The 17160-nt window shown below is 37.6% G+C and overlaps 2 protein-coding genes across 2 annotated transcripts in view; both read left to right on the top strand.

The window, feature by feature from the left end:
• DNAH12 (dynein axonemal heavy chain 12) overlaps positions 1-3054 on the top strand; it is a 53277-nt gene extending 50223 nt beyond the window's left edge. Inside the window, 6 exon segments of the mRNA XM_086470652.1 lie at positions 358-562; positions 740-877; positions 1325-1416; positions 1669-1736; positions 2863-2984; positions 2986-3054. Coding sequence (XP_086326778.1) covers positions 358-562; positions 740-877; positions 1325-1416; positions 1669-1736; positions 2863-2984; positions 2986-3054 — 694 coding nt within the window.
• A 3190-nt stretch (positions 3055-6244) lies between these two features.
• ASB14 (ankyrin repeat and SOCS box containing 14) lies at positions 6245-16216 on the top strand. Its single transcript, XM_009949743.2, has 9 exons — positions 6245-6375; positions 6901-6951; positions 8328-8464; positions 8560-8718; positions 10675-10920; positions 12572-12743; positions 13672-14215; positions 15073-15226; positions 16023-16216. The coding sequence occupies exons 1-9, from the start codon at positions 6245-6247 to the stop codon at positions 16214-16216; spliced, it is 1788 nt and encodes a 595-aa protein (XP_009948045.2).
• The last annotated feature ends 944 nt before the right edge of the window (positions 16217-17160 follow it).

The raw sequence follows: 17160 nt of genomic DNA, 5'->3' as shown, positions 1-17160 counted from the left end.
AAGTTTTCCTTCGTTGCAGACCCTACCCACTGCTTCGTTTGTAATATAAACCTTTCTCGTTCATCTGGTATGCAGCGTATACATTTGGAGTTCCAAATTTATCCTCTTACCAAACAATACGGAGTATATCAGAGATTATGAAGTAATTTATTAAACTGTTCCTAGTCTTAAATAAATTGACACAAATGCATAAATCCTTGACTTTACAGATGTGGCTAATTATGCAGTTATATAGCACCTATACAAGTTCTATAGATGGTTCCATAACCCAGTTATTTTCTTTTTTCCCAGTGACGATGTTCTGTTTTACAAATCATGCAAAAGGTGTGAAAATTTTGTTTTATTTTTTAATCCTAGTTTAATCCGAACTATTCGTATTATGCTAATTAATGTGAAGAAAGCCGTTAAAGGACTGGTTGTTATGGATGCTGAACTGGAGGCTCTGTGTGGCAGTCTACTTATTGGAAAAGTTCCTGAAAATTGGGCAAAACATTCATACCCAAGTATAGAACTATTAGGGAGCTACATTCTAGATTTGCTAGAAAGGCTGAAATTTTTACAGGTAACGTACAAGAGGCAGTACTACCAATTATTTAATTTACTTTTTCATATAATTTGTGCTTTACATTGAAGGAGTATTGGGAGAGGGGTGATTGGCTTAGAGTTTCTGAGTACAGTTATGTAGCATATGGGATTTGTCTCTTTCTGGTTATTGAATGTGTCATTTTCCTCTTTCCAGGATTGGTATGAATTAGGGAAGCCCATGGGTTTTTGGCTGTCAGGATTCTATTTTACTCAAGCTTTCTTAACTGGAGCTGTGCAAAACTATGCTAGGAAGCACGGGATCCCTATTGACCTTCTGGGATATGAATTTCAGGTAGAGATAAGTTATAGATAAATATTTTTATTAATCCGAGTCCTGATGTTGCGGTGAGACATAGTAAGTAAATCCTGACTGGAAGGCTCATTTTGCAACTAACTCGCTGCAATTTGAAGACACACATTTAATTGTTTGGTGAGGTAGGCATGTTAAATAAGATCTGTAAAAGAGGTATATTAAAAGTAGTTCTATCATAGGATCTGGACCTCCACTGAATTTGTCTGTGTGATTAAAGCCTTATTTTAAAACCTACAATAAAGGTAATTAACAAGTCCCCAGAAATCCTCTGTCTTTATAGTTTTGTATAAAAGTAGTACTGAAAGGAAGGTATTACTATAGTATTCTCATTTTGTGTTGATCTTCTGAAAATGGTCTATTGGCATAATACCTCGAAAAGCAAACAGCTATGCAAGTTTAATAACATGGGACACTTATTTCTTGTAGGTTATTCCTCAGGATACTACTGATACTGCACCAGAAGATGGTGTTTATGTCCATGGGTTATTTTTAGACAGAGCTCGCTGGGACAGGACCAAGTCAGTAACAAAGTGTTTTACTATGGTTGTGGAAAGCTTTCTTAGGTGCTTAAATGAGATTTGTTTCAATATTTTAAATTATACTTTTCATTTTATTGAAATAACATGCCAAATGAAATACTCTTTCATGGATGGAAAAGGGTGAAGAAAAAAACAACCACCAAGCAAGCAACAACCAAAAAACACATATCAAAACCCTCCTTGGTTTCACACCAAGCCACAAATAACAACTTTCTTGCTTTCTCTTGCCAGAGGGATGTTAGCTGAGCAATACCCCAAATTGCTCTTTGATATGATGCCAATCATTTGGATAAAGCCACGTGAGTATAATTTATCTGAAATGCCAGCTATTCAGTAAGAAATTGCAACACTAAATTCCTTTTTTACAGATCAATGCTCCTGCCTTCACCAAAGTTACCCAAATGTGCGCAGAATTCATGTGATCTGACCTCTGCCTTTTACACTAAAAATTGGACCTGCTAGCTTACTTGGTCTCATCTGAGCAATAAGCCTGTCCCTCTCCCCACAGAGGTTTATAATTATGGGTTAGACAAAAGGACTAGTTAAATTAGTTCTTTATAAATATGTTTATCTGTATGCCCAACCTATTTTTCAACCAAAAGTTGATTTGGGTAGGAAAGCACATGGTGCTTGAATTCCTGGCTCTACTCAAGTTGAGGAGAACTTTTAGTTGTCCTACAGAGACTCAGTGTTTTACCTCACGTGATTTAGCAAAGTTTGCTCAGGTTATTTTTAGCAGCACGCTAGTTGTCTGTCATACTAGTAAGGTATTTTCCATAACTCCTGTTTTCTTCGATCAGGTGCAGTAAATCCCTGTTTTTATGTATTCACTTCAGCAGGACTTTCTACTGCAACTGTTGCAACTAAGACGTCATTAGCTAATAGGTAGTCTTACAAAGTTTCTGCTATTTCTGCCTGTGCTTTCTGTTGCGGTTGGATGAATCTGTTGAGACATGCATGATTTCAGACTTTGCACAGGTTTCATGTAAGCAGTCTAGGCATACAAAGAGTTCCTGCAGAGCTGTGTCCTGCGATCTCGGGTGACTTGATTTGCAGTTAAGTTCTGTGGCTGCTGGACCAAAATTCTTGTGAAGCTGTTAAAAGCTCGTGTATAAACTATGCTGTAACTCTGTAACTATCAGACTTTTCTGTGTCTTTGAATGATTACAAAGCTGGTAGAATCACAGAAAGGCACTGAGTTCTGAAAACAAATTGTAGTTAAACTAGTTGGCTTTAAAACCAAAAGAAACCGCGCTAGAAAACACACACAAAAGCCAGATAATTTTATTATGTTACTCACCAAACAATTTTGCATTTGATTTCTCTTTAAGGATATTACTGTAAATACTTAATATTTGTATGTAGATTATGTTTCTGTCAATAGAGCTGCTTAATGTAATGTGTTATTTTGGGATTTTTTTTAAGCTGCAAAATCGGACATAAAGAAATCTAATGCATATGTTTGCCCACTCTACAAGACAAGTGAGCGTAAAGGAATCTTATCTGCAACTGGACATTCTACTAACTTCGTCATTGCTTTGACACTTTAACACAGATAAACCAGTTCAACATGGGATCAAGCGAGGTGTTGCGTTGCTCTGCCAGCTGGATGACTAACTTCGACAGTTCAGATACAGACTTCACAAGATCTCCTTCTTTTTGTTGGCTTGCAGAGGAAGTGGAACATACTGTGTAAAAGAAACATCTGGACTTTTTTATATTAAAAGAGAGCATGCAAATATTTTCTGATCCTCAGTGTTTTGTCTTAAATTAGTATGTATTGTTATTAATATCTTTATAATCTCTAAAAGATACAGCTAGGATTTTAGCCTTTGGTAATACTAGTAATCTGTAAACATCAATTTTGTGCATTGCTTGAAGATCACAAAATATATGCTAATAGAAAATGAAAATAGTCTGCACTGAGAGAAAGATACAGTTAATGAACTTGAAGCATCAAGAGGCTGAATCATGTGAGTAGAAAGCTAGTAGGTTTCGTGATTTCAATATGGATTTATATAGAGCCTATGTTCTCTCATACCAACAGCAAAGATTGCCGTGTCAGAAATCGTTTAACTGTCTATAGTAGGTACTTCTGATGCCTGCCTTCCTCAGTAAATTCACCTTTTCAGGATTTAATTCAGATATTCTGGGTTTTGTAAGGTGTTTTTTTTTTTCCAAATAGTTTCTGTGAAGAATAAATCATAAAAATCTCACTTGTGACCACCTGCCATAAAACGTGATCTGTTCCCCTATTGCTCCGGAGAGGCACCCCAGTTTAAATTCCTTCACTGTTTCTGCACTTCTGTTTTCTTTTTTAAAGAAAAAGAAAGAAAAAAAAAATACTCAAGCATTCTTCTTGGATCTCCTCTAGCAAACAATTATTTCCACCTTGCGTTCAGACACAGCCATCATCACTTCTTTGTAAGGATCCCTCTGTAAGATACAGTAGGAATAAATTAAGCACATGAAAGTCTTACTCCATCCTACTGTCAACTATTATAACTAGGCATCTACGTCTTTCCTTTTCCCTGCTCAGTCTGTTACACCAGTGTAAATTTTCAGCGTAGGTTGGTCCGTCTGAAACTGTGCTTTTTCCTGTAGAGACTCTATATGTTTATCTTTTGTTGGCATTTCTATTTATATTAATAGGTGAATTGTGATTAAGCAGTCAGAAACACATAGTAATTTTTAATGGAGTTCTTGCTTGACTTTATTTGCTTGTTTACATTTTTAAATTGTTTTTAATTTTCCTTTTTATGCTGACTTACTCTTTTAAATAAACTCCTAACAGTATCTTCAGTGTACTACTCTCTTAAGAAAGGACTAAAGAATTTTCTTTCCATAATGTAATAGTTACTACTCATAGTTCTCAAATTCTTGTTCCAAAAACTTTTACCAAGAAAAGTATTTTCTTTGTATTTTTACAAAGAAACTGGACTTTTAATTCCTCCTTTTGCTGGCACCATTTGTCAGGTCAGATTATTAAACAACCTATATGAAAGAAACATGGAGAAAGTCCCAGAGTATCTTATGATTGGGTATTTATAGTGAGCTATTAATGGACGTAGGCTCTACTGAGATCATTTTCAATCCTGAAAATATCACTTTCAACTTAATAATCACTTCTTCAAAGTGTGAGGTCTTCTCTCTTTCAGAAGGTGAGGAAATCAATATGTTTTCTCAATTCATAGGAAAATTACTAGTCTTTTTGCAAAAAAGAAATAGTCTAGATTTAAAATGTTTAATACTCATTGTACTATAGGTATAAGCAAATACTAACAGTTACTTGTCTGTATATTTTGTTAATATATTTCTCTCTCTTGCTGCATGTGAAATTACAGAGCATGGCCTTGCAATCGCACATTAGATGGATCAGGTAACAAATTAAATGATGAGTTACTGCTGCTCAACTTTAAGGGGTTTCTAGAATTATTCCAAACTTTGTAAGTGGCATGTTTACAACTTCCTTAGTTTTGCTGTGCTCATTCATTTTGCTAATTTATTTATTTGTTTTCAGTTTTACTTACTCATTTTGATTTATTTTGTCCTGTATTTTTGGTTGTTTTTTTCAGACCAACTGTCTTGAAAGAAAGAAATGGAAGTTTTGATAAAGTAAAACAGATGAGGGTTTTGAGATTGACAGAACGTCTCTGATTTTAATCTATAATAGCATGCAGCTGCTTCACAAAAGAACAGTGTGACTGCTTATGCATATAACGGTGTAGAACTACATACATTATACTATTTAATGATTGATTAGTTAATAATTTTTTATGATTTCTTCTTAAATTTGAACATTCAGACTTAACAGATAGTATCAGTGGGATTTATTTCTATGCTCCATTGTTTGTATTGCAGTCTTGAAAAGGTAAAATACATTTAATTGAACCCTTTCAATTTGGCAAACATTTTTTTTTTAAACTAACGCTGCAGTTAAGCTTTTTATTAACAACTCCATTGTGGTTACACCAGTGTGTTTTATTTCTGTATGAATTTAGATATATATTGTTTCTGTATTTTATATATTAGTATTAGAAAAAAAACAGGCATGCACTGATGAAGAATGCAGAATTGTAAGTTTATCTGTTCTAAATGTCTGGAGGTTATGTGTGTAAGGTGGTAAAGTTGTTTTTTTTTCAAGCATGGAGTCTGATGTTTTGGTTGGGAGGCTGATGCACATAATAGCACAATTCTATAATACTTTCCTGACTACAACGTATGGCCTTAACGATATCTTTGTTGAAACACTATGAACAGAAGCTATTTTAAAAAAAAACTCACGTCCTTCACTTGCCTTTCACTTCCAGGCCCTCTGTGAACAAACTGAAAAAAACATCCCGTCTTATTGCACACCTGTTTTCCTACTCAGGAAACATCAGAGCACAACTGTGATGATATTTAAGTGTCTGAAAGACTTAGGGAATTACTCTGAAATTTATCTGAAAACTAAGTTGTGCTTTTTTTTTTTGTTGCATTCTAATAAGTAATGCCAGAACAAGTAACTAATCTGTATCTTCAGTCTGTGGAATGTGGATAAAATCTAGCACATGCTATTGGAACCGAAAACCTTTACTCTGTTCTAAATAGAATAACTATTTGCATTGCAAGCTTTAAACACTTGGGAGAAGGCTGGAGCTGGAGAAGTTCCAATTCATTTATTTTAAACTAGATTTCATTTCTTTTGATACTTAAGCAGCAATTGCTATTTCTGTTACTCCAGATTTAACCTGAAGATTTAACGTCTGCTTCCAGTTAAAAAGCAGTGTTTCCCTACGAAAGGTGATCCAGGTTGTGCTGATTTGCCATGCATGATTCTACACATGTGTTTGATGATGATGATTCTGATGATGAAATCTCTACCCAACAAGCTATTCAGGAAAGCTTACAAGATAGGCATAACATTGAAATAAGTGGCAATGCAACAGAAGATGAAAGGTAACAAGCTATCAGTTCTATTTTGTGTATTTTCTTGGCATTATTATATGCACGCAGTGACCTTGCTTTGCTTTGTGACTCCATATGTTGTATTGCTCTGACCTTGTTGCGTGGATACAGGAAAGGACTGGTAGCTCACTTGGTCTGAGTTCTCGCTTGAAAAACTATACCCCTTTCCTCGAAAATAAGGAACGTGTGAAACTTTCGGGTGATATTTTACATCAATATCTAAATGAATACAAGGGTTTATGAAGAAGATAAGTATGTGATGTAAAAATAGATTGGTATGATAGCTTTCCCTCATTTTAGTATTTAATTATCAGCCTTTGTGTGAAAAATCTAATAATTATAGTGGCAGGGGAGGACCACAAAAAAGTGTTTTAATTTGTTAAACCCTGACAAAACCTACATAACTTACAAAAATACAACATAGTTTTGACTTGAATATTTAAACTGAGGTAGAATTATGTGCTGAACCTCACATTAATTTTTACTTCTTGCTTTATTTTTGTTCTGTTTATGCAGTTTCCAGTATATTGCAAGTAAAGAACGTGGAAAGATAATTGCAGCAATTCGGACAGTTAAGTACAAATATACTGCACTAAGCCTATACCCCTAGGAATCACTTGGGTATTGCGTGGTTGAGCAATGCCTACATTTTAGGTGTTTGATCACCTGATTTTAGTGCAGTTTTTCTTTATACAGTCTTGAGAGGAGTAAGGCAGCTAAAAACAGGACAGCCAAAAGCTAACTTATTAGATAGGAACATGGTAACGGGATGGGTTCAAATGTTACCCCTCTCACGAGATTCTAGTGCTTCATCCCCTGGAATTCGGGGCAAATGCTAGGCCTTTCATGTAAACTAAGCAACAGGATGGCAAGGCCTCTAGTCAATTAATACTTCATAAAAGCATTTGGCACTTTGTGAGATACCCAGATTAAAATCCATTCTCTACCTGAAGAGTTTTCCAGAGTTGTTCCTTAACTGCCAAAATTTAGTATATGCCAATACAAGGAGCTCTTAGTCTGCTCCTTTAAAACTTCCACTTTTTGTGGTATAATCAATTTATATACTGAATCACAGAGATAACTAAACAATGAGCATAAGCAGTACAGGTGTTTGGACAGTTGTCTGGCAGTGAGAAACCTTCAGTCCAGACTTTACATGCATCACAGTAGTTACAGAGATATTTAGTGGAGCACGAATCAAGAAACCAAGTCTCTTCTAAAAAAGCAAAGGCTACAAATGCTCCATACACGATGGAGAATGTGTCTGAACTCTAGTTACACTTGCTGTCTGGCCTTGTGAATATATAATTCTTCCATATGTAAGAGAACTTCAGCAGCAGAGATTGAGAGCAGTCTGTCCCCTCACGCTGCATTTGTAACTAACAGAAGGGCGGACTGCCTTCTCCCAGGAATGATGGGGTTATAAACAAGAGCAGAAACCGGGCCTCTACTTAAACAGGCTTTCCAGCCAAGAAAGTTTTGCTGTTTCTTGATGAGATATAAAATTGAAAACACAATCACTTGTGTTGGTTAAAGATCCAATAACGTTGTTAGTAAAAGCGGGGATAATGAAGTTGGTCTCATCCCTGTTAAATCAGCTTCGTTTTGCTTTTGCCAACCTAAATATTTTTTTCTGCAGTTTCACTAGGACACCCGTTTATACATTAAACTTTCATGCACTATTGCTCGTGAGAGAATTGTGTTTGAACTATTTTAGTCATACTATTATAAGTAAGTTTTTTCATTGTATAATTCGAAATGCTTTGTGAATCAATACCAATCATTGATTGTTCAATTCATGTAAACCACTCTGAGAAAAAATTGCTTTGACAAAGCAAGTTGTTTAGTCTAGATACACTGATGGGATAAATGGCACCCAACAGATTAGTTGCCTGAATTTTGATTTATGACGAGTAATGGGATATGTATCTGTCTTAAAATACCACAGGCCAAGAAGAGGCCTTGATGAAGTTGGTGAGACACAGTTCTGCTTTTGAAGAAGCAGATCAGCAAGGCTGGCTTCCTGTGCATGAAGCTGCAGCACAGCTAAATAAGAACATCCTTGAAATAACTTTGAAAGGTAGAGAGTCCTTCTGGGTTTCCACCATAAAGTTTACAAAGTTGGGTTTGATATATCATCTGTCTTCAAATGTGTTCTACTTTTCTGTATTGCAGCCTCCCGTGCCATTACATGGGAACAGACCACTCTAAAAGGGGAAACACCTCTCCTGGTAGCAGTAAGAAATTGCTTTGTAGATAATGTCCGCTTTCTCCTGCTCAATGGCTGCAATCCCAATGCTAAGAATGAAGAAGGAGATTCTCCTTTAGTTATAGGTGAATAACCTTATTTAGGGGTAGAGAGGTAAGGGAATGAGGTGAGATTGTAGTTACACATTTTAGGTTTCAATTTGACATATTTGAATTCAAATCAATATCTAAAATATTTTGCTATAAGGAGCAATAGATCTTAATCTCGGCATTGAGTGTGTCTATCCCTGTCTGTTCTTTTTAGATGATAGCAAGGCTTTAAATGAGCTAACAATTCCAAATTAGGGACTATCATCACAAAGTTGTTAGCATTCTTTGTTAATTAAAGTAGTATCCTTCTTAGTCTACTGAAGTATGGGAAACACAGAACTAGGAGAAGCTAAAAATCTTTCACCAAATTCTTATCCAATATAGGGAGCTCCAGCTGCCTACCATTTTCCATCCTTCAGTTGCAGAGTTTGAGATTCAGGTTGAACGTACGTGTTTTTCCTCAAAGAATCAAATAGCTTTCTTCATGAAGTGTGCAGAGTGTCTTCCTCTGCTTTCCTTGGCATCATTTATGCAGTCATGCCAGATACCAGGTCGTCCTGCTTCTTCATGCTAGTGCTGTTCTTCATGTGTGCAGGCATGAAACAATTATATTCTCTGTTTACATGGTATGTCTTTCATTGCATTGGCTTCTCCAAAACCCGTGGTAATTGGTTTTGATTTTCAGAAATTATGGCACACCAGCCTGATTTATCTGCACTACATAGAGCATAAAACAGTGTTTGTCCCTATTCAGACATTGTTGGAATTAATCCAAGTATGACAAGTGAAGAAGCTAGCCAGACCTAAATTCTTGGTTCACTTCTTTGGATTTTTTTTAATTGAAGAAGAAAGTCCTATAACTAGTATCACTCTTAGTGTGAATGCCATTTTAATTTGATCATGTACAAGAACTGTAATTCTTGAGCTGTAAAGAACCGTGTTTTGCCAAGATGTTTTTAAAAATGTTCTGTGTTCATTTCATTTGCTTTCCTCAATTTGGCCTATGATGCTATCATTCTTACTGAGTCCTAGCCAAAAAAAAGGGAAGTGTGTTCTCGTTACCTGAATTCTAAACAAGTACTCTAAGTTTCTTGGATGAACCTGTAAGGGTTTTTTTTGTGTTGGAAGGGTGTTTTTTTCAAAACTATTGTTAAAGGAAGAGGAAAGAGGCTGCCAACGCTCTGTAGGACTCCCAGTCCATCCTTTTGAAATGACTAAAGCTTCTAGTCAGGGCCACTGGCTTAGAAAAGACATAGAGAATTCCTAGATACTCTTCAAGTGCACCCCAAGAAGGGGATGTATGGGATTTATCTAAAGCAGCCCTGTAGGTTACAGATAACGGGACATCACAGGTTATAGTATGCTGTCAGTGGTAGTTCAAGTAGCTGAGGCACATAAAGCTTCTCTGCCTAATCTGTCTTGGTGAAGGGCACTCACTGTTTTACCCCACACAGCCTGGAAGATTAAAGAGAGAAGGAGGGAAAGGTGTTGCCTATTCATTCCATCTGCTGGCGCTAATGCAAATTACTCTTTTAAGATCCTTACTGATTTAACAGATGAGGCTTATTAAGCTAAGAAGGCATATGACACAGTCATTTTAAACTTTGTTTTGTGTTATGGAAACTGCTTAGGAAGATTAAATAGAGCTCTCTGAGCAGGCCAGCCTATGACTGCTCCGGGTCCCTGTATATGATCTCCATCTAGTGGCAAGGGAAGTTGCATTCTGTTGCATTACCAACTGCAACAGGGGATTACAGAGAGAAAAAGAGATTACCATAAAATTATTAATTTGTATAGGTCATGTTGTCCTGGAAACAAAGAACAGACTTGTTGATAAGTTGAACCTTTCAGCGTAGTGTGACATTTCTCTGTGTGTAAATAGCACTGCCAGGAACAGCTCGAGCTTTCCAGGGCTGCCGCATAACAGAAGCCGTAGCGCATAGAATAGTGCTGAGTAACATTTTGGCTGATACTTCGCTTATTGTCTTACAGCAATTAAATATGACTCATATGATATTGCCTCCTTGTTGATAAGTTCTGGTGCAAAAGTGAATTTGCAGTGTGTCCACCAGAGGACTGCTTTACATGAGGCAGCCAGACTGGGCAGGAAGGATCTGGTGAAGCTTCTCCTTCATTCTGGAGCAGATCCCGACCCTCGCAGTGGATATGGGCTCACACCTCTAGCACTGGCTGCACAGATCGGACATACAGAAATTATGGAGCTCTTACTGCAAAAAGGTGAGACTTTATTATACAGGATGTTATAGGAAGAGAAGGCTCAGGGGGGGAGTCTGTCTTGCCAGTGTTACAAATACCTGATGGGATGGTGTAAAGAAGACAGAGCCAGATTCTTCTCAGTGGTGCCTAGTAACAGGACAAGAGGCAAACAGCCACCAACTGAAAGCTAGCACATTCTGTATGAACGTAAGAAAACACTCTTTTTGTGAGGGTACTTGAACATTGGAACAGGTCACTCAGAGGAGTTGTGGAGTCTCCGTCCTTGGCGACACGAAAAACCTGATTGGATGCTGTCCTGGGCAACCTGCTGTTGCTGACCCTGCTTGAGCACAGGGTTGGACTGAATGATCTCCATAGGTCCTTTCCAACCTCAACTATTTTGTGCTTCTGTCTTACAACTCAGTAGACTGATTCAATAACGTGTAGGTTCAGTGGTAGTGTTCTTCAAGTGAGTAGAAATTGTAAGCCATGTGTTAGTACTGAAGTGTTAAAGCCCAAATGGGACAAAGAGAACCCTCTCTTCAACAGAGAAAATTATTCCTAAATGCAGAAGGCAAAAAATTCTTAGCTCAGTAGCCAGTAAAACTTTGCATTACTAAAGTGAAAGGAAATGAACTGTTACCATGTTAGTGAGTATTCAGCCTGTAGTGTTAATAGATCTAAATATATAAAAAGTATAATTTTAGAGATTTCTTACTTGTAGCAAACTGTAGTAGTCATCAGTGAATGCTTCGCAAAACTGCAAGCAAATCTGACATGTTGTAGGAGGTATTTTATTTGCATTTTTGAATGGCATCTTAATTTATTTGAAGAATTTTACTCCCAAATCACAGGAATTAAGGTCCTTCTAAACAATTCCTAGTATCTAAATTTTATGTTCTAAGAGATATATGTGTGTGTGTGCGTGTATATACACAGTGTGCACACACACATATATATTCTCTCTGAGGTATTTAGCCTATTTACACATATTTTTATTAGTCTTCTGAAAGTCCTGTGAGTGTATTAAAACTGGTTATTGTAAGATACTCCTTCAGAACTAGCAGCAGAAGTAAATTTCCTTACTAAAGAAAATGAAATGCTGTCTGCACCAAGAGGATTGTTGTGATGTAGTCAAGTAAAGGCCTGATAAAGGCTACATTTTCAGAATATTCAAATAATACAGTAATATTTTAGTGAGTAGTTGTAATTGTTTTCAAATGCAAAATTGTTTTCTCACGTAGATAGGTCACCTTGGGGAAGGCCTGTCAAGACATTCATGGTAAGGAGTTTTATATGATAGCTCAGCAGTGCTGGAACTGGATTGTATGAACTGTGGTGATGCTGGGTTCTCTCATATTTACAGTTACGTCTGTCTGGTCTTTGTAAAGTAGAAGAATTGAAATGCATTGCATGTAAGCCAAAACCCAGGTGTTTGTATGAATAAGAACCAAGCCTCTTGCTTGCCCAGTTCTAGCGGCAAGTCTTACTGTGTAATTGTGTTCAAAGCAATTTGGACCTTCTTGTTCCCAGGATTACACAAACACATCTAAAATCAAGGATCCAATATGAAGGTTTATGCCCATAGTGGTTTTATTTGGTGAAGAATAGAATTGACAATACCCTGTCACTGGAGGGTTGGAAATATTAATTACTTGCTGCTTCTTTCCAGGTGCGGATGTTCTTTCACAGGCAATGGATTGTGCTTCTGTGTTATTTGAAGCAGCAGGAGGAGGAAACCCAGATTCTCTGAGTCTCCTACTAGAATATGGGGCTGATGCCAACGTACCAAAGCACTCGGGTCATTTGCCAATCCACAGAGCTGCATATAGAGGACACTTTCTGTGAGTTGATGTACTTAAAAATCAAGTAATGGTAACACTAGAAATGTTAATTTTGCTAATTCTACCTTATTCAAAGCAGGCAGCAAATCTGTAGTTTTGTAGCAGGAATTCTTTTTGACCGTGTAAATATGTGTTTTGTGTGTCTTAACATTAAGACACCTGTCAGGATTAAATTGTCATTTTAGGATGCACATACTAATTCCTACAGCATTTCCCAACTTGTCACAAATAGTAACACTGTCCAGTCTGATGTTGAGATTCTTGGGACATCCTCACTCTTTGGGTATGCCTCATCTCACCCCACCCCCAGCACAGGAAGGTAAATGTACTAAATAAACAAATAGATTTAGGGGATAAGGGTTATCCCTGTTTTAAAGACAGGAAGGTTACTGGAAGATATTTGTGCTAAAATCACAATAAGTGAGAATAATACTAGGAATCTTGCATTGTGGTTAAGAATCTGAGGATTCTTAATTCCTATGTTAATATTTTACATATATTAAATTATATTTAAACTTAAATGTATGTATTATATATGTAGTATGTATTAATGTTATAATATATTGCATTCCATTTATTCCCAAATTCATATAGGTTAAGCAGTTGTGCTTTCAACATTCAGGAAAAGCTTCTATTGAGAAGGAATCATTATTCCTCTAGCAAGGAATGTTCATGAATAGTAGTATGATAGAATAATATTTCATGTGTCGTAGGTGTAAAGTCAGTATCATTGCAGGCTAGCAATTAATTGTTAGCAGTTAAAGTCCATGCAGAGGTACAGTGTGCTATGGTACTGATTTGGTAGCTTAAGACAATCGTATACAGTCATGATGAATTCTGAAGCCCAGCAACACAGAGAAATTAAAGATTGAGCTAGGTGGATCAGTATATTTAAGATTCTGAGATTCTTCTTTTTTTAATTCTTCAGAGCCCTAAAAAATTTGGTTCCAGTTACTGATTTTGATGCCATTAAAAAAAGTGGGATAAGTCCAGTTCACTCAGCAGCAGCAGGAGCACATCCTCAGTGCCTTGAGTTTCTTCTCAAGTCTGGGTTTGATGCCAATTTTATGCTGGATCAAAGAGTTCGCAAAGGCTACGATGACCACCGCAAATCCGCACTGTACTTTGCGGTTTCCAATGGGGACGTCTGCTCAACACAGTTGCTGTTGAATGCTGGAGCTCTGCCAAACCAAGATCCCATCAACTGTCTCCAGATAGCCTTGAGAATGGGCAACTATGAGTTAATGAATCTGCTGCTCCGACATGGGGCCAATGTCAATTACTTCTGCAGAGTGAATACAACGCATTTTCCGTCAGCTCTACAGTATGCTCTGAAGGATGAAGTCATGCTAAGAATGCTGATGAACTATGGGTACGATGTGCACCGCTGCTTTGATTGCCCTCGGGGAAACAGTTCGCATTCCCAGTATGTGACTGATGGATGGACTTCTACTGTTATCAAAGATACAATGGTAAGTGTATCGGATGGCTTCATGTGTTGTTTTGCGACCACTATCCATCCTAAAACTATATGAGAATGTACTTAATGCAGTGTCAGAAAAGGAAGTTTTGAAACTTAAGTTTACACATAACAGTAGAAATAGACAAGGCCTTAAAATTAAATAGATGTTGCCATGAGGCCTGGTTCACGACAGCAAATGGTCATAAACAGTATTTTTAAATTGTGAAAATACAGCTAGTGATATGCTAATGATCAGCACAGCATTGGCTCTCCAGGGCAGTCTTGTCGATGCTGTGAAAGCGTGGACTTGCAGGCTGGCTCGCTGGGTTGTTTGTACCGTAACACCAACGCTGGAAGGCTGTTGTAAGGAGCCCCTGGAGCTGGCCTGGTAAGCATGGGCAGAAATGAGCAAACCTGGGCTGCTCTAAAGAGGTTCCTACAGACACCCATCAGCATCATTGTTTTGCAGTTTGTAAACTCTGCCTGAACCTAACAAACCCTTCTTTAACCTGACGGTAAGGGGGTGTGGTATGCACTGGGCTGGTGGGTCCTCCTCTTCAGCACACTGGGACAAAAGTGTAAATTCCACTTAGGGTAGCGCTTCTTTTCAGGCATTTAGTTACCAAATATACAGCTGCTTAAGTTTGGGGTTGGATCTAGTATGAAATAGCCATCTCTCAGATTTTTCAGACTCTACTAGAGCGACTTGATGCGAGCTGTGACAACCTCTAAAGCTCCCCTGACTGACAGAACGCTTGTGTTTTCTGGTGTTCTGCTGAAGTTATTTAGTTGCTCTTGTCCTGCAGAGGCGGAAGCCATTTACAAGAGTATTGAATATTATCCTATTAAACGTTTTGTTTCTATCAGTTCTGTGAGGTGATAACCTTGTCATGGTTGAAGCATCTGTCTGGGAAAGTAGTGCGAGTAATGTTAGATTACGTTGATCACGTTAATATCTGCTGGAAGCTAGAAGCAGTTCTCAAAGAACAGGAACTCTGGCCAGACATCAATTTGATTTTAAGTAAGTATCTGATGTTTACATCTGAAATGACAAACGAGCTGTTTTGGGACTGGGGCCTTTTTTTGTTGGTAGTAGTTTTCACTTTCTTTACCTCCAACCAGTGTTCTTCTTGACCCTTCTTTCTTACACTGAAAGTGATGTTTTGACAGTAAGAGACCTCTTAAAAATCAATCTATGTAGGATTTAAACTAAGTTTCTCTCAGAATTCTGATAGACAGTTATCCACAAGTTACGCAGAGCATGTGGGAGCTTTAATTACGATGTAAACAACACAGTCCTCTTCAAGGGGTGAAAAGCTTTTCCCCCTGACTCAAGTTGATGGAATGAATCTAATAAATCACTATTTTTAATTGAGTTATTTAATTCTAGTCTAGATTAGTTCTGTGCCCTTTTTGCTTGTACATAGTAGTGACTCAAAATCCTGCTTTCAGTAGCTTCTTCAGGTTGACAGAAAACTGGCACCAGTTATTTGGGGTTAAAGTATATTGCCCAAACTTTACTACTTAAATTTGCATTAACCTACATTTAGCCAACCTGACAGAAACAAATCTGTTGATTTAGCTGCCAATGATTGCAAATATAACTGAGAGATGTATGGACTGAGACAAAAAGGCTAGATCCTGATGGGTTCAGTTGTCCAGGGACAGCCGCATTCATTTTATCCATCTATTCACAGAATGAATATGCAGCAAAATTGGGAACAAAGCTTTTGAAAGGTAGTAGAGTATTGAATAAATAAATTGAACAAAATTTCATAACTAACTTACTAATATCAATCTCGCCTTCTCATCTCTAGCAAATCCTCGCTCTCTGAAGCATCTTTGTCGTCTGAAGATACGGGAATGCATGGGTCGGTTGCGTCTCCGTTGTCCTGTCTTCATGACCTTCCTTCCACTGCCAAAGTGCTTGAAAGACTACATACTCTACAAGGAGTATGATCTTTATGGACAGGAAAACTTCACAGGAACCTACAACCTCAACTGTACATAATTATCAGTTCTGTATCTTTAAGGGAATGTTGACGTGGATGACTGTTTTGTGCAGCTGCTTTTTTCTTTTGGGATTTTATCTCCCATGTATATTAAGGAATATCAGCATTTCCCCCTCAGCCCCCGAAGCCAATGGGGAGAACCCCAACATGTAAGTACTGGTGATGCCGTTCTATGTCTCTACTGGAATATAAACTATCTGAAAGTTACAACAATGGTATTTTAAATGCTTAGTGTGAAAAGTTAAGGAACTGTAGAATGTAGGGCTGCAAACCTTGTGTTATTGATAAGTTAAAGTCTGTTGTAACAGGTAACACTACCCCTGTTGCAGGGTTAAACTCAGGGTTTAGTTAAAGGTCAGGGAGTTAACTAGAACCACAAAGGGACGTGGTTCTTTTTTCTCTTGTACTTCCCTTTCTCTTGCCATGAAAGTTTTTATTTGTGAAGTCCTACAGTGAAGCACTGACCAGCAGCTTAAGTAGATTTATTATTTTTCACCCAATTAAGCAGTCCCACATTCTAAGCAGTGAAATGGGATTAACAACTATACAAAGCTCTGCTTATCACAGCAGCTAGTGTGAAATACCAACATTTCAACAAGGCGGCACCATTTCCAGAAGACGTGTGCACTCTGCATGTCGTTCTCAGGTATCACTGTCTCATCCATTAGGTGTTGTGATTGCTCTCTCTGGAGCTAGACTTTCCTTTTACAGGGCTATCCAAAGGCACGCTTGCCATTTTTGGAGTTGCTCTTCATATAGTTGGAACTTAAGCTTTTGGAGCACTGCCTGTCAGCAGGCACAGTTGTTTTAGGAAGTCTTGCATAGAACACACAGACCCACAGCATGCCTGTTGTTCCTGTCACTCCATATTTTAGGGGAAAAAAAAAGTAGTTCATCAACACACTTGGCATTAGTAGTATTTATTCCTTCATTATCAGGTAAG

The sequence above is a fragment of the Leptosomus discolor genome, chromosome 9, assembly GCF_034619465.1.
Source record: "Leptosomus discolor isolate bLepDis1 chromosome 9, bLepDis1.hap2, whole genome shotgun sequence".
Classification (NCBI taxonomy): Eukaryota; Metazoa; Chordata; class Aves; order Leptosomiformes; family Leptosomidae; genus Leptosomus; species Leptosomus discolor.
This window is presented reverse-complemented; position numbering and strand designations above follow the sequence as displayed.